Source organism: Melospiza melodia, chromosome Z (genome assembly GCF_035770615.1).
Source record: "Melospiza melodia melodia isolate bMelMel2 chromosome Z, bMelMel2.pri, whole genome shotgun sequence".
Classification (NCBI taxonomy): domain Eukaryota; kingdom Metazoa; phylum Chordata; class Aves; order Passeriformes; family Passerellidae; genus Melospiza; species Melospiza melodia.
In genome coordinates, this window is record NC_086226.1 from 414,853 (window position 1) to 437,159 (window position 22,307).

Genomic DNA, 22,307 nt, shown 5'->3' on the forward strand with positions numbered 1-22,307 from the left:
ATTTTAGCGAAAATTTGAGGGAAAAAAGAGGAAAAATGGGCAAAAAAAAAGAGAAAAATTTGGAATAAAAAGGGGCTGGAGCCGCTCGCCGGCGCCTCTGAGGGGAAGGGGTGGGGGGGAAGGGGGCGTGGTCGAATTAATTCCGATTTTTCGGGGGGTTTTTAATAAAAACCTGGAAATTTTTACCTTTTAATCCTTCCTCGCTTCATCTCCTGGGTGTTCCGGGCAATTTTAGCGAAAATTTGAGGGAAAAAAAGAGAAAAATGGACAAAAAAAAGGAGAAAAATAAAAGGGGGCGGGAGCCGCTCGCGGGCGCCTCAAGATTCCCAGCAAAAAAATCCACCAAAAAAATCCCGAAAAAATCCCCAAAAATCAAAAAAATAAAAAAAAAATCTCCCAAAAATCCCAGAAACTGGATTAAAATAAAAATAAAATAAAATAAAACCCTGGAACCGCAGCTCCGACCCCGGCCCTCACGAACTCGCCTCCCCAAACCTCAACGAAACAACAGAGCCCAGACCGGAATTTTTTCCTTTTTTTAATCAAAAACCATAACTCTGAATTACAGAATTTCAGCAAATTTAGCTACATTATATTTTGTGAAAATTATATTTTTCACCGACTAGCTCCTAATGAAACCAAAAAAACCAAAAAAACGTACAGGAAGCTACAAAAAAAAACTACCGGGAATTCCGTTGAGCGCTTATCAAAAGGAGATAAGAAAAGGCCGAGCTGGGCGCCGCCATCTTGTTGTTGCCGGAAGTCGCCGCTGGGCGCCGCCATCTTGTTGCCGGAAAGCGCGGGAAAACGTGGGCGCCGCCATCTTGTTGCGGAATGCGCGGGAAAGCCTGGGCGCCGCCATCTTGGAAAAGCATCACGTGACGACACGGGGGCCGCCATCTTGGATGGCGGGGAGTCGGAATAATTAAATGTAATGATAAATTGCGATGATTAATTGGAATTATAATTGCAATGATTAATTTTAATGATTAATTGGGAATAATTAGGGTTGTTCTCGCGGTGAGGGCGGAAATTCGCTGGGGCGGGGCGGCGGCAGAAGGGGCGGAGACCTGAGGGGACACAAGGCCCAAAGGCGCGGCCGGGGGCACTCAGGGTGGGCACAGCTGTGATGTGGGCACAGGGACGGCAGAGTTGTGCCCCACAGCCCACGGTGGGCACAGCTGGGATGCGACGACTCCGGCGCAGTTCCAAATCCTGCAAATTTGGGAAATTCTTCCAAATCCTGCGCGTTTTGCTCCGAGCAAAGTGGGCAAACGGCGACGCGACGATGCAGGAAATGCGCCGGCTCAATCCAGCGGCTGCGGGTCGGCGATGGGCATGGTGTGCAGCACTTCATCCAAAAGTTGCAACGCTCGGTGCAGGTGGATCTCGATCCAGCACGGCGTCTCCTTGATGCTTTGGCGCGGGTAATCGGGGCCCCAGCCCTTGACGAAGCTCATGCGCAAAATGCAGAGGCGCCGCAGGTCGTCCACGCCGATGCCGGCGGCGGCGGAGAGGCCTGCATGTGAGAGATGCATTTATTGCAAGCATTCTGTGCATTCAATGCAGCCATTCCTGTGCATTCACTGCACCCAGTGTCCCTGTCCCTGTGCCCACTCACTGATGGCGGGCGCGATGCCACCCACGGAGCCGGGCCCGGGGATGTTTCCTGCCACGGCTGCCGCCTGCGCCGCTGCCGCCGCCTGCGCCGTGGCCGCCTGCTGCTGCATCTGCGGTGGCACTGCCGCAGGTCGAAAACCTGCGACGGGGAAAAAATTCCAAAAATTCCAATCCTGCCATTTCAACATTTCCATTTCCAACATTTCCAGTCCCCATCCCATTTCCAACATTTCCATTTCCAACATTTCCAGTCCCGATCCCATTTCCAACATTTCCATTTCCAACATTTCCAGCCCCGATCCCATTTCCAACATTTCCATTCCAACATTTCCAGTCCCGATCCCATTTCCAACATTTCCATTTCCAACATTTCCAATCCCGATCCCATTTCCAGTCCCGATCCCATTTCCAACATTTCCATTTCCAACATTTCCAGTCCCGATCCCATTTCCAACATTTCCAGTCCCGATCCCATTTCCAACATTTCCATTTCCAACATTTCCAGTCCCCATCCCATTTCCAACATTTCCATTTCCAACATTTCCAGTCCCCGATCCCATTCCCAACATTTCCAGCCCCGATCCCATTTCCAACATTTCCATTTCCAACATTTCCAGTCCCGATCCCATTTCCAACATTTCCAATCCCGATCCCATTTCCAACATTTCCATTTCCAACATTTCCAGTCCCGATCCCATTTCCAACATTTCCAGTTCTGATCCCATTTCCAACATTTCCATTTCCAACATTTCCAATCCCGATCCCATTTCCAACATTTCCATTTCCAACATTTCCAGTCCCGATCCCATTTCCAACATTTCCATTCCAACATTTCCAGTCCCGATCCCATTTCCAACATTTCCATTTCCAACATTTCCAGCCCCGATCCCATTTCCAACATTTCCAATCCCGATCCCATTTCCAACATTTCCATTTCAACATTTCCAGTCCCCGATCCCATTTCCAACATTTCCATTTCCAACATTTCCAGTCCCGATCCCATTTCCAACATTTCCAATCCCGATCCCATTTCCAACATTTCCAGTCCTGATCCCATTTCCAACATTTCCAATCCCGATCCCATTTCCAACATTTCCATTTCCAACATTTCCAGCCCCGATCCCATTTCCAACATTTCCAGTCCCGATCCCATTTCCAACATTTCCAGTCCTGATCCCATTTCCAACATTTCCATTTCCAACATTTCCAGTCCCGATCCCATTTCCAACATTTCCATTTCCAACATTTCCAATCCCGATCCCATTTCCAACATTTCCAGTCCTGATCCCATTCCAGTCCTGATCCCATTCCAGTCCTGATCCCATTCCACTCCTGATCCCATTCCACTCCTGATCCCATTCCAGTCCCGATCCCATTCCAGTCCTGATCCCATTCCAGTCCCGATCCCATTCCAGTCCCCATCCCATTCCAGTCCCGATCCCATTCCAGTCCTGATCCCATTCCTTCACTTCCAGTCCCGATCCCATTCCTTCCTCAACACTTCCAGTCCTGATCCCATTCCTGTCCTGATCCCATTCCTTCCCCATTTCCAACACTTCCAGTCCCGATCCCATTTCTTCCCCAGTCCTGATCCCATTCCTTCCCCATTTCCAACACTTCCAGTCCCGATCCCATTTCTTCCCCAGTCCTGATCCCATTCCTTCCCCATTTCCAACACTTCCAGTCCCGAGCCCATTCCTTCCCTTCCACTCCCGATCCCATTCCTTCCCCAGCCCCGATCCCATTCCAATCCCGATGCCATTCCTTCCCAGCCCCAATCCCATTCCTTCCCCACTTCCCCATCCCATTCCCTCCCCACCCCGCCATTCCCAACACTTCCACTCCTTTACCCTGAACCCCCATTCTAAAACCCCCCCCCAAAAAAATCTGTTTTTCCGCCCGGTGCCAACTTTGCCCGCCCCGGTGCCCACCTTGATGTAGGCGCTGGGGTAGATTTTGTGCACGGCGTCGCCGGGCGCTCGGCCGGCCTCGCGGTCCAGGTAGTAGCTCTGCACGAAGACGGCGTGGTCGCTCAGGCAGCGCACCCAGACGTCGCCCTCGCCCTTGCACTCCAGCTGCACGCCCCTTGCCGATGTGCAACCTGCGGGGGAGAGAGGGGGATGGGGTGTGGGCAGCAATGCATGCGTTGCGGTGAGGGGGGAGGGGTGTTGCAGGAAATGCAAACGCTGAAGGGGGATGGGGTGTGGGCAGCAATGCATGTGATGCGGTGAGGGGGGAGGGGTGTTGCAGGAAATGCAGGTGGCGGAGTGAGGGTGGAGAGGCGTTGCAGGAAATGCACACGTGTGGCAGCAAGGCTTGTAGGGGGGTGGGAGGGATGGGTAGAGGTGGTGACAGCCGGCACATACACACAGAGAGACACAGACAGACATACAGAGGACATACGGAAACATACACGCGTAAACATACATAGAGCACACACAGACACACACACAAACATACACACACACACACACACACACATAGAGATGATCACACACACACACACACATAGAGATGATCACACACACACACACACACACATGGAGATGATCACACACACACACACATAGAGATGATCACACACACACACACACAGAGATGATCACACACACACACACATAGAGATGATCACACACACACACACACACATAGAGATGATCACACCCAGCACACACACAGAGACACAAACACACACACAGAGCACACTCAGGTCACTCACACACACCCAGCACACACACGAACATACACACACCCAGCACACACACACGCAGCACACACACAGAGCTGATCACACTCAGCACACACACACACACACACACACACAGAGCACACACACACAAACACACACACACACCCAGCACACACACACACACACACACCGAGCACACACACACACACACACACCAGGGCACACTCAGGTCACTCACACAAACACACACATAGAGCTGATCACACCCAACACACACACACACCCACACATAGAGCACGCACACACACACACACAGAGCTGATAACACACACCCGGCACACACACACACACAAACACACACACAGAGCTGATCACACCCAGCACACACACACACACAGCACACACACAGAGCACACACACACACACAGAGCTGATCACACCCAGCACACACACAGAGACACAAACACACACACAGAGCACACTCAGGTCACTCACACACACCCAGCACACACACAAACATACACACACCCAGCACACACACACGCAGCACACACACAGAGCTGATCACACTCAGCACACACACACACACAGCACACACACAGAGCACACACACACACACAGAGCTGATCACACCCAGCACACACACAGAGACACAAACACACACACAGAGCACACTCAGGTCACTCACACACACCCAGCACACACACAAACATACACACACGCAGCACACACACAGAGCTGATCACACTCAGCACACACACACACACACAGAGCTGATAACACACACCCAGCACACGCACACACACACACATAGAGCACGCACACGCACACACACAGAGCTGATAACACACACCCAGCACACACACACACAAACACACACACAGAGATGATCACACTCAGCACACACACACACACAGCACACACACAGAGCACACACACACACACAGAGCTGATCACACCCAGCACACACACAGAGACACAAACACACACACAGAGCACACTCAGGTCACTCACACACACCCAGCACACACACAAACATACACACACCCAGCACACACACACGCAGCACACACACAGAGCTGATCACACCCAACACACACACACACACACACACACACACAGAGCACACACACACACACACACAGAGCTGATCACACCCAGCACACACACAGAGACACAAACACACACACAGAGCACACTCAGGTCACTCACACACACCCAGCACACACACAAACATACACACACCCAGCACACACACACGCAGCACACACACACAGAGCACACACACACACAGACACACAGACAGACACACGGACACACACAATACCTCGCTCGCTCGATGGCCTCCGTCCGGTGCACGTTGGACAGCTGGGCCCAAGCAGAACCTGTGCCCTGCACACACACACACACACACACACACAGACACACAGACACACGGACACACAGACACACAGACACACGGACACACAGACGGCACCTTGCTCGCTCGATGGCCTCCGTCCGGTGCACGTTGGACAACTGGCCCAGGCAGAAGCGGTCGCCGCCGGAGGGGTCGACGTAGCCGTCGACGGTGACGATGGGGCAGCTGGAAGGAACCTTGAAGGTCTCGCCCACCTGCACGTCCATCTCGAAGTAGGCGATGGAGCACCAGTACTCGGGAGCTGCGGGGAATATGTAGGGTGTTGTTTATAATATATAATGGATGATGTATAATGTATTATATGTGATGTGTAGTGTATAATGTGGAATGTGGAATGTGTAATGTGTAATGTGTAATGTATAAAATACAATATATATTACATAATGCGTAATATATAAGGTGTTATATATGATGTATAATGTATAATGTATAATGTAAATATATAATGTATAATGTATATTATATAATGTATAATGTATAATGTAAAATGTATAATATATAATGTATAATGTATAATGTAAAATGTATCATGTATAATGTGTAATGTAAAATGCATAATGTATAATGTATAATATGTAATGTATAATGTAAAATGTATAATGTATAATGTATAATGTATAATGTATAATGTATAATATATAATGTAAAATGTAAAATGTATAATGTATATTGTATAGTGTATAATGTATAATATATAATGTATAATGTATAATGTGTAATGTGTAATGTATAATGTATAATGTATAATGTATAATGTATAATGTAAAATGTATAATATATAATATATAATATATAATGTATAATGTATAATTTATAATGTAAAATGTATAATGTATAATGTATAATTTATAATGTATAGTGTATAATAAATAATGTATAATGTATAATGCATAATGTAAAATGTAAAATGTATAATGTAAAATGTATAATGTAAAATGTATAATGTATAATATATAATGTATAATGTATAATGTATAATGTATAATGTATAATGTATAATGTATAATGTATAATGTATAATGTAAAATGTATAATGTATAATATATAATGTATAATGTATAATGTATAATGTATAATGTAAAATGTATAATGTATAATGTATAATATATAATGTATAATGTATAATATATAATATATAATGTATAATATATAATGTATAATGTAAAATGTATAATTTATAATGTATAATTTATAATATATAATGTATAATGTATAATGTATAATGTATAATGCATAATATATAATGTATAATGTATAATATATAATGTATAATGTATAATATATAATGTATAATGTATAATGTATAATGTATAATGTATAATGTGTAATGTGTAATATATAATATACAATGTATAATGTATAATATATAATGTATAATGTATAATGTATAATATGTAATGTATAATGTAAAATGTATAATGTATAATATATAATGTATAATGTATAATATATAATGTATAATGTCTAATATATAATGTATAATGTAAAATGTATAATGTATAATGTATAATGTATAATGTATAATGTAAAATGTATCATGTATAATGTATAATGTAAAATGTATAATGTATAATGTAAAATGTATAATGTATAATGTATAATGTATAATGTATAATATATAATGTATAATATATAATGTATAATGTATAATGTATAATATATAATGTATAATGTAAAATGTATAATGTATAATGTATATTGTATAGTGTATAATGTATAATGTATAATATATAATGTATAATGTATAATGTATAATATATAATGTATAATGTATAATGTATAATATGTAATGTATAATGTATAATGTATAATGTATAATGTAAAATGTATAATGTATAATGTAAAATGTATAATGTATAATGTGTAATATATAATATGTAATGTATAATGCATAATATATAATGTATAATGTATAATGTATAATGTAAAATGTATAATGTATAATGTATAATGTATAATGTATAATGTATAATTTATAATGTATAATGCATAATATATAATGTATAATGTATAATATATAATGTATAATGTATAATGTATAATGTATAATGTATAATATATAATGTATAATGTATAATGTAAAATGTATAATGTATAATGTATAATTTATAATGTATAATGTATAATGTATAATGTATAATGTATAATGTATAATATGTAATGTATAATGTATAATGTATAATATAGAATATAGAATATAGAATATATAATACATAACATATAACATATAATATATAACATAAAATATATAATATATAACATATAACATATAATGGAGCACCAGTCCTCCGGAGCTGCACGACAACACGCACGCACACACACTCAGCACACACACACACACATATAAATAAATTAATATAAATATAAATATAAATAAATAAATCAATAAATATAAATAAATATATAAATAAATAAATATAAATAAACAAATAAATAAATAAATATATATATATATATATATATATATATATATACATATATATATATATATAAAATCAGGATTCTATAATATATAAACAGTAATTTTATAAGAATATCTTTCCATAATAGAGATATTATTGCGTATTTATGCAAAAATATATAATATATAAGGTATAATGTGTTACATATAATGTGTAATGTATAATGTAAAATGTATAATGTATAATGTATAATATATAATATATATAATATATAATATATAATATATATAATATATAACATATAACATATAACATATAACATATAACATATAACATATAACATACTATACACACACAGGGGCGCCAGGATCAGGGAGGAGGTGAGAATCCTGACTCTGTGCCTCAGAAGGCTGATTTGATGGTATTCATTTATTCTATATTATTAGAATTATTATAATTATGATAATTATTATGATATCACATTAAGCATGACAAGGATTCTAGAATATGTAAATCGCGATTTTATAATAATAATAAATTTGCATATTATATATCATTGCCTATTTCTACAATAATGTCTAATATATAAGGTGTTATAGATCATGTGACTGAATATTATAATTATGAGAATGATTATGATGTCATATTAAGTATAATTAACATTCCGGAATATGCAAATCGCGATTTTATAAGAATAAATTTGCATATTATAATTATATATTTATATAATAATGTATAATACATAATACATAATATATAATAAATAATATCACACGCCTGGGCACAGCCTGGCACACCTGGGCACAGCCCCAGACACACCTGGGCACACCTGGGCACAGCCCCAGACACACCTGGGCACGGCCCCAGACACACTCAGACACTCCTGGGCACACCCTGGCACACTCAGACACACCCGGGCACACCCTGGCACACTGGGCACACCATCAGTGCCACGATGCCCGCCGTGCCCGCCGTGCCCGCCGGGCATAACTCACCAGGATGGTTGGAGATGGGCGGCTGGAATGCCAACTCGTTATGGACCGGCCCTGGAATCAAGGGAGACAAAAGGGACAAGTGAGAAAAGCAGGAGAAGCTCGCTGTGAGGGGGCCATGAGGGGTTCACGAGCAGAAATTTGGGGTTCAGGGGCAGAAATGAGGGGTTCAAAGCAGAAATTTGGGGTTCAGGGGCAGAAATTTGGGGTTAAGGGGCAGAAATTTGGGGTTCAGGGGCAGAAATTTGGGGGTTCAGGGGCAGAAATGAGGGGTTCAGGGGCAGAAATTTGGGGTTCAGGAGCAGAAATGAGGGGTTCAGGGGCAGAAATTTGGGGTTCAGGGGCAGAAATTTGGGGTTCAAAGCAGAAATTTGGGGGTTCAGGGGCAGAAATTTGGGGTTCAGGGGAAGAAATTTGGGGGTGCTGTGAGGGGGCAGAGCAGAAACGAGGGGTTTCCCGAGCAGAAATGAAGGGGCCGTGAGGGGATTCAGAGGCAGAAATTTGGGGTTCAGGAGCAGAAATGAGGGGTTCAAAGCAGAAATTTGGGGTTCAGGAGCAGAAATTTGGGGTTCAGGGGCAGAAATTTGGGGTTCAGGGGCAGAAATTTGGGGGTGCTGTGAGGGGGCAGAGCAGAAACGAGGGGTTTCCCGAGCAGAAATGAAGGGGCCGTGAGGGGATTCAGGGGCAGAAATTTGGGGGTTCAGGGGCAGAAATGAGGGGTTCAAAGCAGAAATTTGGGGTTCAGGAGCAGAAATTTGGGGTTCAGGGGCAGAAATTTGGGGTTCAGGGGCAGAAATTTGGGGCTGCTGTGAGGGGGCAGAGCAGAAACGAGGGGTTTCCCGAGCAGAAACGAAGGGGCCCGTGAGGGCCTCAAAGCAGAAATGAGGGGTTCAAAGCAGAAATTTGGGGTTCAGGGGCAGAAATGAGGGGTTCAGGAGCAGAAATTTGGGGGTTCAGGAGCAGAAATTTGGGGTTCAGGGGCAGAAATGAGGGGTTCAGGGGCAGAAATTCGGGGTTCAGAAGCAGAAATTTGGGGGTGCTGTGAGGGGGCAGAGCAGTAACGAGGGGTTTCCCGAGCAGAAATGAAGGGGCCGTGAGGGCTTCAAAGCAGAAATGAGGGGTTCAGGAGGAGAAATTTGGGGTTCAGGGGCAGAAATTTGGGGTTCAGGAGCAGAAATTTGGGGTTCAGGAGGAGAAATGAGGGTTTCAAAGCAGAAATTTGGGGTTCAGAAGCAGAAATTTGGGGTTCAGGAGCAGAAATTTGGGGGTGCTGTGAGGGGGCAGAGCAGAAACGAGGGGTTTCCCGAGCAGAAATGAAGGGGCCGTGAGGGGATTCAGGGGCAGAAATTTGGGGTTCAGGGGCAGAAATTTGGGGTTCAGGAGCAGAAATGAGGGGTTCAAAGCAGAAATTTGGGGTTCAGGGGCAGAAATTTGGGGTTCAGGGGCAGAAATTTGGGGTTCAGGGGCAGAAATTTGGGGGTGCTGTGAGGGGGCAGAGCAGAAATGAGGGGTTCAGGGGCAGAAATTTGGGGTTCAAGGGCAGAAATTTGGAGGTTCAGGGGCAGAAATGAGGGGTTCAGGAGCAGAAATTTGGGGGTGCTGTGAGGGGGCAGAGCAGAAACGAGGGGTTTCCCGAGCAGAAATGAAGGGGCCGTGAGGGGGTTCAGGGGCAGAAATTTGGGGTTCAAAGCAGAAATTTGGGGGTTCAGGGGCAGAAATTTGGGGTTCAGGGGCAGAAATTTGGGGTTCAGGAGCAGAAATTTGGGGTTCAGGGGCAGAAATTTGGGGGTGCTGTGAGGGGGCAGAGCAGAAACGAGGGGTTTCCCGAGCAGAAATGAAGGGGCCGTGAGGGGTTCAAAGCAGAAATTTGGGGTTCAAAGCAGAAATTTGGGGTTCAGGGGCAGAAATTTGGGGTTCAAAGCAGAAATTTGGGGTTCAGGGGCAGAAATTTGGGGTTCAAAGCAGAAATTTGGGGTTCAAAGCAGAAATTTGGGGTTCAGGGGCAGAAATTTGGGGGTGCTGTGAGGGGGCAGAGCAGAAATGAGGGGTTTCCCGAGCAGAAATGAAGGGGCCGTGAGGGCTTCAAAGCAGAAATGAGGGGTTCAGGAGCAGAAATTTGGGGTTCAAAGCAGAAATTTGGGGGTTCAGGGGCAGAAATGAGGGGTTCAAAGCAGAAATTTGGGGGTTCAGGGGCAGAAATGAGGGGTTCAAAGCAGAAATTTGGGGGTTCAGGGGCAGAAATTTGGGGGTGCTGTGAGGGGGCAGAGCAGAAATGAGGGGTTTCCCGAGCAGAAATGAAGGGGCCGTGAGGGCTTCAAAGCAGAAATTTGGGGGTTCAGGAGCAGAAATTTGGGGGTTCAGGGGCAGAAATTTGGGGGTTCAGGAGCAGAAATTGGGGTTCAGGGGCAGAAATTTGGGGGTTCAGGGGCAGAAATTTGGGGTTCAGGGGCAGAAATTTGGGGGTTCAGGGGCAGAAATTTGGGGGTGCTGTGAGGGGGCAGAGCAGAAACGAGGGGTTTCCCGAGCAGAAATGAAGGGGCCGTGAGGGCTTCAAAGCAGCCATGAGGGGTTTCCCGAGCCGAAATGAAGGGGCCGTGAGGGCACACACGGGCAGACTGGCACACGGCCAGACTGGCACACGGCCAGACTGGCACCGTTCTCTTACAGTAATGCCCGGGGTGCATGGGCGGGTGGTGCTGCAGGTGCCCGTTTTGATGGTGTGCCATGCTGGGCGTGTAGGCGGCCGTGCGGCTTCCGGTCCAGCTGGTGGTACTGTCTGTAAAAAGATACAGGTTGGCATCAGTGCCAGCTTGGCATCAATGCCAACATGGCATCAGCGCCAACATGGCATCAATGCCAGCATGGCATCGGTGCCAACCTGGCAGGGGCACTGCTGGTCCGTAAGTTTGACTGGGTAAGGCATCTGGAAAGCCTCAGGGTGCTGGCAGTGGGTGCCAGCTGTGGGAGTGGGTGCCAGCCCTCAGCCTCAGGGTGCCCATGGTGGGTGGCACCATTTTGGGGTGCTCATATTGGGCGAAACCATTCAGATTTAGGGGTGGGTGAAACCATTTTGGGTGCTGATATTGGGCGAAACCATTCAGATTTAGGGGTGCTCATATTGGGTGAAACCATTCAGATTTAGGGGTGGGTGAAACCATTTTGGGGGCTCGTATTGGGCGAAACCATTCCGACTTAGGGGTGCTCATATTGGGCGAAACCATTCAGATTTAGGGGTGGGCGAAACCATTTTGGGTGCTCGTATTGGGTGAAACCATTCAGATTTAGGGGTGCTGATATTGGGTGAAACCATTCAGATTTAGGGGTGCTCCTATTGGGCGAAACCATTCAGATTTAGGGGTGGGTGAAACCATTTTGGGTGCTCGTATTGGGCGAAACCATTCAGATTTAGGGGTGCTCACATTGGGCGAAACCATTCAGATTTAGGGCTGCTCATGTTGGACGAAACCACTCAGACTCAGCGCATCTCTTGCCATCAACCCCCCTTTGCAATGCCCACCAAGGTGCCCACCCCGATGCCAACCACCCCTTGTGCCAACCCCCAGCTCACTTGTGGATGCCACGGGAATGTTGGGGAAGTTGGTGCCGCCGCCGCCGCCGCTGGTGGTGCCCTCGGGTGGTGCCAACATGGCGGGGTTGGCACTGAAAGGTTCGGAGTTGGCACGGTTGGCAGGCGGGTGTTGGATGGTTTGCACCGAGTGCCCGTCGGCCGATGCCAAGGGCGGCTGCCCGTCGTAGTCGGGCACGTATTCGTCCTTGACCAGCAGGCTGGGCGGGGCTGTGCGGGCATGGAACGGGCATTGAAGGGGGCACGGAGAGAGGGCACGGATGGGCACGGATAGAGGGCACAGATGGGCACGGAATGGGCACTGAGGGGGCATGGAAAGGGCACACACAGGGGGATAGAAGTGGCACAGAGGGGGCATGGAAAGGGCACAGATGGGCACAGACAGAGGGCACAGATGGGCACAGAACTGGCACACACATGGGCACAGAATGGGCACTGAGGGGGCATGGAAAGGGCACGGATGGGCACAGACAGAGGGCACAGATGGGCACAGAGCTGGCACACAGAGGGCACGGACAGAGGGCACACATGGGCACAGAATGGGCATGGAAAGGGCACAGATGGGCACAGAATGGGCACTGAGGGGGCATGGAAAGGGCACACAGATGGGCACAGAATGGGCATGGAAAGGGCACGGAATGGGCACTGAGGGGGCATGGAAAGGGCACAGAATGGGCACGGACAGAGGGCACAGATGGGCACAGAACGGGCACACACAGGGCATGGACAGAGGGCACAGATGGGCACAGAATGGGCACAGATGGGCACAGAATGGGCACACAGAGGGCATGGACAGAGGGCACGGATGGGCACAGACAGAGGGCACAGATATGGGCACAGAATGGGCACTGAGGGGGCATGGAAAGGGCACGGAATGGGCACTGAGGGGGCACGGACAGAGGGCACACATGGGCACAGAACTGGCACACACATTGGCACAGACAGAGGGCACACATGGGCACAGAATGGGCACTGAGGGGGCACGGACAGAGGGCACAGATGGGCACAGAATGGGCACACACAGGGCATGGACAGAGGGCACGGATGGGCACAGACTGAGGGCACACATGGGCACAGAGCTGGCACACACAGGGCACAGATGGGCACACACATGGGCACAGACAGAGGGCACACATGGGCACAGAACTGGCACACACATGGGCACAGATGGGCACAGAACTGGCACAGATGGGCACAGACAGAGGGCACAGATGGGCACAGAATGGGCACAGATGGGGACAGAACTGGCACACACAGGGCACAGACAGAGGGCACAGATGGGCACAGAACTGGCACACACAGGGCATGGACAGAGGGCACGGAGGGGCACAGACAGAGGGCACAGATGGGCACAGAACTGGCACAGATGGGCACAGACAGAGGGCACAGATGGGCACAGAATGGGCACACACAGGGCATGGAAAGGGCACGGATGGGCACAGACAGAGGGCACAGAGGGGGCATGGAAAGGGCACAGATATGGGCACAGAATGGGCACTGAGGGGGCATGGAAAGGGCACACAGATGGGCACAGAATGGGCATGGAAAGGGCACGGAATGGGCACAGACAGAGGGCACAGATGGGCACAGAATGGGCACACACAGGGCATGGAAAGGGCACGGATGGGCACAGACAGAGGGCACAGAGGGGGCATGGAAAGGGCACGGATATGGGCACTGAGGGGGCACGGACAGAGGGCACAGATGGGCACAGAATGGGCACAGAATGGGCACTGAGGGGGCACGGAAAGAGCACAGAATGGGCACTGAGGGGGCATGGAAAGGGCACACAGATGGGCACAGAATGGGCACACACAGGGCACAGACAGAGGGCACAGATGGGGACAGAACTGGCACACACAGGGCACAGACAGAGGGCACAGATGGGCACAGAATGGGCACTGAGGGGGCACAGAAAGGGCACAGATATGGGCACAGAATGGGCACTGAGGGGGCATGGAAAGGGCACGGAATGGGCACTGAGGGGGCACGGACAGAGGGCACAGATGGGCACAGAGCTGGCACACACAGGGCATGGACAGAGGGCACGGATGGGCACAGAACTGGCACAGATGGGCACAGACAGAGGGCACAGATGGGCACAGACAGAGGGCACAGATGGGCACAGATGGGCACACACATGGGCACAAAACTGGCACACACATGGGCACAGAGCTGGCACACACAGGGCACACATGGGCACACACATGGGCACAGAACTGGCACACATGGCATGCATTTCTTCCTCCTTGCCCCCATGCCAAGGCTGCGGGCACCTTTGTGCCAGCCCAAAAACGCCGCCAGGGCACAGCCTGGCACCTCGCCTGGCATCGGTACCCACCTGAGCTCTGCAGCGTCAGCCCCGACAGATCTGCCAAGGGAGAAAAATTCATTTGTAGAGATTTGAAAAAGTGGCACTGAAGGTGCCACCCCAATGCCAACCCCGATGCCAACCTGTGCCAACCACCCCTAGGCTGGCACCGCCACAAACCCCAAAAAATTTCCCAAGGGGGAAAATTCATTCTTCAAAATTTCACAACTCATTCATCAAAATTTCAAACTCATTCTTAAAAATTTCAAACTCATTCTTAAAAATTTCAGAACTCATTCATCCAAATTTCAAAACCCATTCATCAAAATTTCAAAACCCATTCATCAAAATTTCAAACTCATTCTTAAAAATTTCAAACTCATTCATCCAAATTTCAAAACTCATTCATCAAAATTTCGAAACTCATTCTTAAAAATTTCAAACCCATTCATCAAAATTTCAAACTCATTCTTAAAAATTTCAAACTCATTCATCAAAATTTCAAAACTCATTCATCCAAATTTCAAACTCATTCTTAAAAATTTCAAAACTCATTCATCAAAATTTCAAAACCCATTCATCAAAATTTCAAACCCATTCATCAAAATTTCAAAACTCATTCATCAAAATTTCAAAACTCATTCATCAAAATTTCAAAACTCATTCTTAAAAATTTCAAAACCCATTCATCAAAATTTCAAATCAAACAACAGTGCGGCTTCCAAACATAGACCCAATGCCAACCTGTTTTCCAGCCCGATGCCAACCTGTGCCAACCCAATACCCAACCCATTCCACCCCAATGCTTACCTGTACCAACTTGATGCCAACCTGTGCCACCCACCCCTACCCTGGCACCACCCAAACCCCAAAAAATCCCAAAAAATCTCCCTCCATACCCAACAATTTCCATTGCCAAACACAACACCAAAATTAGTGGTGCCAACTCAAACCTGCGCCCAAAACCCGTGACATCTCGGCCGGTTGGCACCTTGGCGGGCACTCACCGATGCCAGGCGACACCACGCGCTCGTAGTGGTAGGGGTTGACGCAGACGCTGTCGCACTTGAGGTCGAAGGCGAACTGGCAATACTTGACGTGCTTCAGCTCGTTCTTGTGCAGGTCGGGCCAGCGCCACAGGCGGGCGTAGATGACGTGCGGGAATCCCTTGCGGCCTGCCACCTGCGGAACGGGCACCGGGGTTGGCATCACGGGCATGGTTGGCATGAAGGGCACACAATGGAAGTGTGCCAATCAGGCAAACCCAAGGGAAACAGGTTTGGTGCCAGCTGTGAGTCTCACTCGATGCCCTGGCACAGTGGACTCAATGTCCTGTGATTCTCACTCAATGCCTGGCACAGTTTGGTCAATGCCATGGGGTTGGCATCATGGGCATGGTTGGCATGAAGGGCACCAGCAACAATGCCAAATGGAGGTGCCAATCAGGCAAACCCAATGCCAACAGGTTTGGTGCCAGGTCTGTGATTCTCAATGCCCTGGCACAGTTCAGTCGATGCCCTGTGATTCTCACTCAATGCTTGGCACAGTTTGAGTCAATGGCACAAGGTTGGCACCACGGTCAGGGTTGGCACCAGCAACAATGCCAAATGGAGGTGCCAATCAGGAAAACACAATGCCAACAGGTTTGGTGCCAGGTCTGTGATTCTCAATGCCCTGGCACAGTGATTCTCAATCAATGCCCTGGCACAGTTGACTTGATACCATGGGGTTGGCATCATGGGCATGGTTGGCATGAACAGCACCCAATTGAGGTGGGCAGATCAGGCAATGCCAAGGGAAAGAGGTTTGGTGCCAGCTGTGGGATTATTATTGCCAGGCAATGCCTTGGCACAGTTCAGTCAATGCCCTGGCACAGTTGAGTCAATGCCATGGGGTTGGCATGGCGGGCACGGTTGGCATGAAGGGCACCAGCAACAATGCCAAATGGAGGTGCCAATCAGGGAAACACAATGCCAACAGGTTTGGTGCCAGCTCTGTGATTCTCCATGCCCTGGCACAGTTTGGTCAATGGCACGGGATTGGCACCATGGTTGGGGTTGGCACCAGCACCAACACAAAATGGAGGTTGGCACCTCAGCCAATGCCAACACCTTTGTGTGCCCGCTCTGGGATTCTCACTCGATGCCCTGGCACAGTTGAGTCGATGCCCAGTGATTCTCACTCAATGCCCTGGCACAGTTTGGTCAATGCCATGGGGTTGGCATCACGGGCATGGTTGGCATCAACAACACCAAATTGAGGTGTGCCAATCAGGCAATGCCAAGGGAAACAGGTTTGGTGTGCCAGGTCTGGGATTCTCGATGCCCTGGCACAGTCGAGTCGATGCCCTGTGATTCTCACTCAATGCTTGGCACAGTTGAGTCGATGCCATGGGGTTGGCATCATGGGCATGGTTGGCATGAGTTCCATCACCAAATGGAGGTGGGCACCTCAGCCATGCCCAAGGGAAACAGGTTTGGTGCCAGTCCTGCCATTCTCACTTGATGCCCTGTGATTCTCACTCAATGCCTGGCACAGTTGACTTGATGCCATGGGGTTGGCACCACGGGCAAGGCTGGCATGAAGGGCACCAGCAACAATGGCAAATGGAGGTGCCAATCAGGCAAACCCAATGCCAACAGGTTTGGTGCCAGCTCTGTGATTCTCGATGCCCTGGCACAGTTTGGTCAATGCCATGGGGTTGGCATCATGGGCACGGTTGGCATGAAGGGCACACAATGGAAGTGTGCCAATCAGGCCAAGCCAATGCCAACAGGTTTGGTGCCAGCTCTGTGATTCTCCATGCCCTGGCACAGTTGAGTCGATGCCACAGGGTTGGCACCACGGGCAAGGTTGGCACGGTTGGCACCAGCTCCAACACAAAATGGAGGTTGGCACCTCAGCCAATGCCAACGCCTTCGGTGCCCGCTCTGGGATTCTCACTCGATGCCCTGGCACAAGGTTGGCACCGCGGGCAAGGTTGGCACCAAAAGCTCCGGTGCCCGCGGTGTCCAGATTTGGATTTTTCTCCAAATTTGGAAATTTCTCCAAATTTCAAAATTTGATTTTTCCAAATTTCGAAATTTTTCCAAATTTCGAAATTTTATTTTTCCAGATTTGGAAATTTCTCCAAATTTCGAAATTTGATTTCTCCAAATTTTGGAAATTTGATTTCTCCAAATTTCGAAATTTTATTTCTCCAAATTTGGAAATTTTATTTCTCCAAATTTGGAAATTTGATTTTTCCAAATTTTCGAAATTTTATTTCTCCAAATTTCGAAATTTCTCCAAATTTTGAAATTTTGTTTCTCCAAATTTCGAAATTTTGTTTCTCCAAATTTTGAAATTTTATTTCTCCAAATTTGGAGATTTCTCTAAATTTTGGAAATTTTGTTTCTCCAAATTTGGAAATTTCTCCAAATTTTGAAATTTTAGTTCTCCAAATTTCGAAATTTCTCCAAATTTTGAAATTTTATTTCTCCAAATTTCGAAATTTGATTTCTCCAAATTTCGAAATTTCTCCAAATTTCGAAATTTTATTTCTCCAAAATTAAAAATTTTATTTCTCCAGATTTTGGAAATTTTATTTCTCCAAATTTTGGAAATTTTATTTCTCCAAATTTCGAAATTTCTCCAAATTTGGAAATTTTATTTTTCCAAATTTCGAAATTTTTATTTCTCCAAATTTTGAAATTTCTCCAAATTTTGAAATTTGATTTCTCCAAATTTCGAAATTGTATTTCTCCAAATTTTAGAAATTTTATTTCTCCAAATTTTGGAAATTTTATTTCTCCAAATTTTGAAATTTTATTTCTCCAAATTTTGGAAATTTGATTTCTCCAAATTTCAAAATTTCTCCAAATTTGGAAATTTTATTTCTCCAGATTTCGAAATTTCTCCAAATTTCGAAATTTGATTTCTCCAAATTTTTAAATTTTATTTCTCCAAATTTTGAAATTTTATTTCTCCAGATTTGGAAATTTCTCCAAATTTTGAAATTTGATTTCTCCAAATTTCGAAATTTTATTTCTCCAAATTTGGAAATTTCTCCAAATTTCGGAATTTTATTTCTCCAAATTTTGAAATTTCTTCAAATTTCGAAATTTTATTTCTCCAAATTTCGAAATTTTGATTTCTCCAAATTTTGAAATTTGATTTCTCCAAATTTTGAAATTTCTCCAAATTTGGATATTTTATTTCTCCAAATTTCGAGATTTCTCCAAATTTTGGAAATTTGATTTCTCCCAATTTGGAAATTTGATTTCTCCAAATTTGGAAATTTTATTTCTCCAAATTTCGAAATTTTATTTCTCCAAATTTGGAAATTTTATTTCTCCAGATTTGGAGATTTCTCCAAATTTCGAAATTTTATTTCTCCAAATTTCGAAATTTTATTTCTCCAAATTTGAATATTTCTCGAAATTTCGAAATTTTATTTCTCCAAATTTTGGAAATTTTATTTCTCCAAATTTCAAAATTTTATTTCTCCAAATTTCAAAATTTTATTTCTCCAAATTTCGAAATTTCTTCAAATTTTGAAATTTTATTTCTCCAAATTTCGAAATTTGATTTCTCCAAATTTGGATGTTTCATTTCTACAAATTTCGAAATTTGTCCAAATTTCGAAATTTTATTTCTCCAGATTTGGAAATTTCTCCAAATTTTGAAATTTGATTTCTCCAATTTTCGACATTTTTTTTCTCCAAATTTCGAAATTTTATTTCTCCAAATTTTGGAAATTTTATTTCTCCAAATTTCGAAATTTTATTTCTCCAAATTTGGAGATTTCTCCAAATTTCGAAATTTCTCCAAATTTCGAATTTTTGATTTCTCCAAATTTCGAAATTTCTCCAAATTTCGAAATTTTATGTCTCCAAATTTTGAAATTTCTCCAAATTTCGAAATTTTATTTCTCCAAATTTGGAGATTTCTCCAACTTTCAATCTTTTATTTCTCCAACTTTCCATATTTTATTTCTCCAACTTCCAATCTTTTATTTCTCCAAATTTCGATCTTTTATTTCTCCAACTTTCAATCTTTTATTTCTCCAACTTTCAATCTTTTATTTCTCCAAATTTCAATCTTTTATTTCTCCAAATTTCCATATTTCATTTCTCTAAATTTCCAAATTTTACCTCTTTTTTTTCCATTTTCCACCAAAATTTCAATTTTTATTTCTTTGTCCCCACCCTCAACACCTCCCAAATTTCAAATTTTTTTGCATTTTCTCCCAAATTTTTTCCATTTTCTCCCAAATTTTTGCATTTTTTCCACCCAATTTTTTGGATTTTCTCCCAAATTTTTTGGCATTTTCTCCACCCTCAACCACCGAAATTTTTTCGAATTTTTTCACCCACCTGCAGCCTCCCGTCCAGCGTCCTCTGGATGGTCACGCACTTGCTGGGATGCGCTCCGTTGGTCGTTATCGCCGTAATTAACGAATCCAACTCGTCTTTTTTCTCTTTTAATTTTTTAACCAAGCTCTCGATGGCGCGCTTGGCGAAGGTCTCGCTCTCGCCGCCCTGCCGGTGGCACATCAGGCTGTGCACGATGCTCAGGCAGGCGTCGTTGCTGGTGGGCGTGGCGGGCATGGACATGGCGTCCGTCTGTCCGTCCGTGCGTCCGTCCCGGTCAAAATTTTGATTTTATTTGGGATTTTGGAGGTGGTGAAGTCGAGAAGATCCGAGCAAAATCGAATTTTTGGGGTTATTTTGGGGATTTTTGAGGTGATGATCAAGAGATGATAAGAGTAAAATCAAATTTTGGCGTCTGTCTGTCCGTCCGTCCGTCCGTCGAGATCAAAATCTTGATTTTATTTGGGATTTTGGAGGTGAGGAACACGAGAAAATCCGAGCGAAATCAAATTTTTGTGGTGTTTTTTTTGGGGATTTTTGAGGTGATGATCAACAGATGATCCAACTGAAATCAAATTTTGGCGTCTGTCCGTCCGTCCGTCCGTCCGTCCCGATCAAAATTTTGGTTTTATTTGGGATTTTTGAGGTGGTGAAGTCGAGAAGATCCCAGGGAAATCAAAATTTTGGGATTTTTTTTGTGTGATTTTCCAGGTGATGATCCCAGTGAAAGTCTTCCAGATCAAATTTTTGGATTTTTTGGGGGGATTTTCCAGGTGATGATCGGAGCGAAATCAAAATTTTGGATTTTTTTTTGCGATTTTCCAGGTGAGGAACAGGAGAAGATCCGAGTCAAACTCTTTCAGATCAAAATTTTTGATTTTTTTTTGTGATTTTCGAAGTGATGAACACGAGAAGATCCAAGTGAAATCAAAATTTTCGATTTTTTGGGGGATTTTTCCAGGTGGTGAATACCAGAAGATTGGAGAGAAATCAAAATTTCGATTTTTTTTTGGGATTTTCCAGGTGAGGAACACGAGAAAATCCGAGCAAAATCAAAATTTTGGATTTTTTGTTGCAATTTTTGAGGTGGTGAAGTCAAGAAGATCCAAGCGAAATCAAAATTTTTGGAATTTTTTTTGGGATTTTCCAGGCGATGATCGGAGTGAAATCAAAATTTTTGATTTTTTTTTGGGATTTTTGAGGTGAGGAACACGAGAAGATCTGAATGAAATCAAAATTTTTGGAATTTTTTTGGGATTTTCCAGGTGAAGATCAGAGCGAAAATCAAATTTTGGATTTTTTGTTGCGATTTTCGTCGCGATTTTCCAGCTGATGATCCCAATGAAACTCTCTCAGATCAAAATTTGGAATTTTTTTTGTGATTTTTGAGGTGAGGAACACGAGAAAATCCAAATGAAATCAAAATTTTGGAATTTTTTTTGTGATTTTTGAGGTGGTGAACACGAGAAAATCCGAGCGAAATCAAAATTTGGATTTTTTTTCACGATTTTCCAGCCGACGACGCCACCGAAACCTCGAGGTAAAAGCTAGGAGAGGGAAAAAAAAAAAATCAACATTAAAATTATTTCGAAATTTTGAAATTTGGGTTTTTCGACATGAAAATTATTTGGAAATTTTGAAATTTTGATTTTTTGACATGAAAATTATTTCAAAATTTTGAAATTTTAATTTTTTGACATGTAATTATTTTGAAATTTTGATTTTTCGACATGAAAATAATTTTGAAATTTTGAAATTTGGATTTTTCGACATGCAAATGATTTTGAAATTTTGAAATTTGGATTTTCCGACATGAAATTAATTTTGAAATTTTGAAATTTTGATTTTTCGACATTAAATTATTAAATTTTTCGACATTAAAATTATTTCGAAATTTTGATTTTTCGACACGAAAATAATTTTGAAATTTTAA

At 44.3% G+C, this 22,307-nt stretch overlaps 1 protein-coding gene across 1 annotated transcript; it reads right to left on the minus strand.

Moving 5' to 3' along the window:
- Positions 1 to 522: 522 nt before the first annotated feature.
- SMAD4 (SMAD family member 4) lies at positions 523 to 20,690 on the minus strand. The gene is given in 12 exon segments (XM_063180283.1): positions 523 to 1,519; positions 1,622 to 1,735; positions 1,738 to 1,759; positions 3,552 to 3,704; positions 3,706 to 3,721; positions 5,787 to 5,970; positions 9,127 to 9,177; positions 11,789 to 11,899; positions 12,692 to 12,919; positions 15,051 to 15,080; positions 16,028 to 16,202; positions 20,378 to 20,690. Coding segments are annotated over 12 exon segments (1,536 nt in total). The 5' UTR covers positions 20,618 to 20,690; the 3' UTR covers positions 523 to 1,307.
- Positions 20,691 to 22,307: the final 1,617 nt, after the last annotated feature.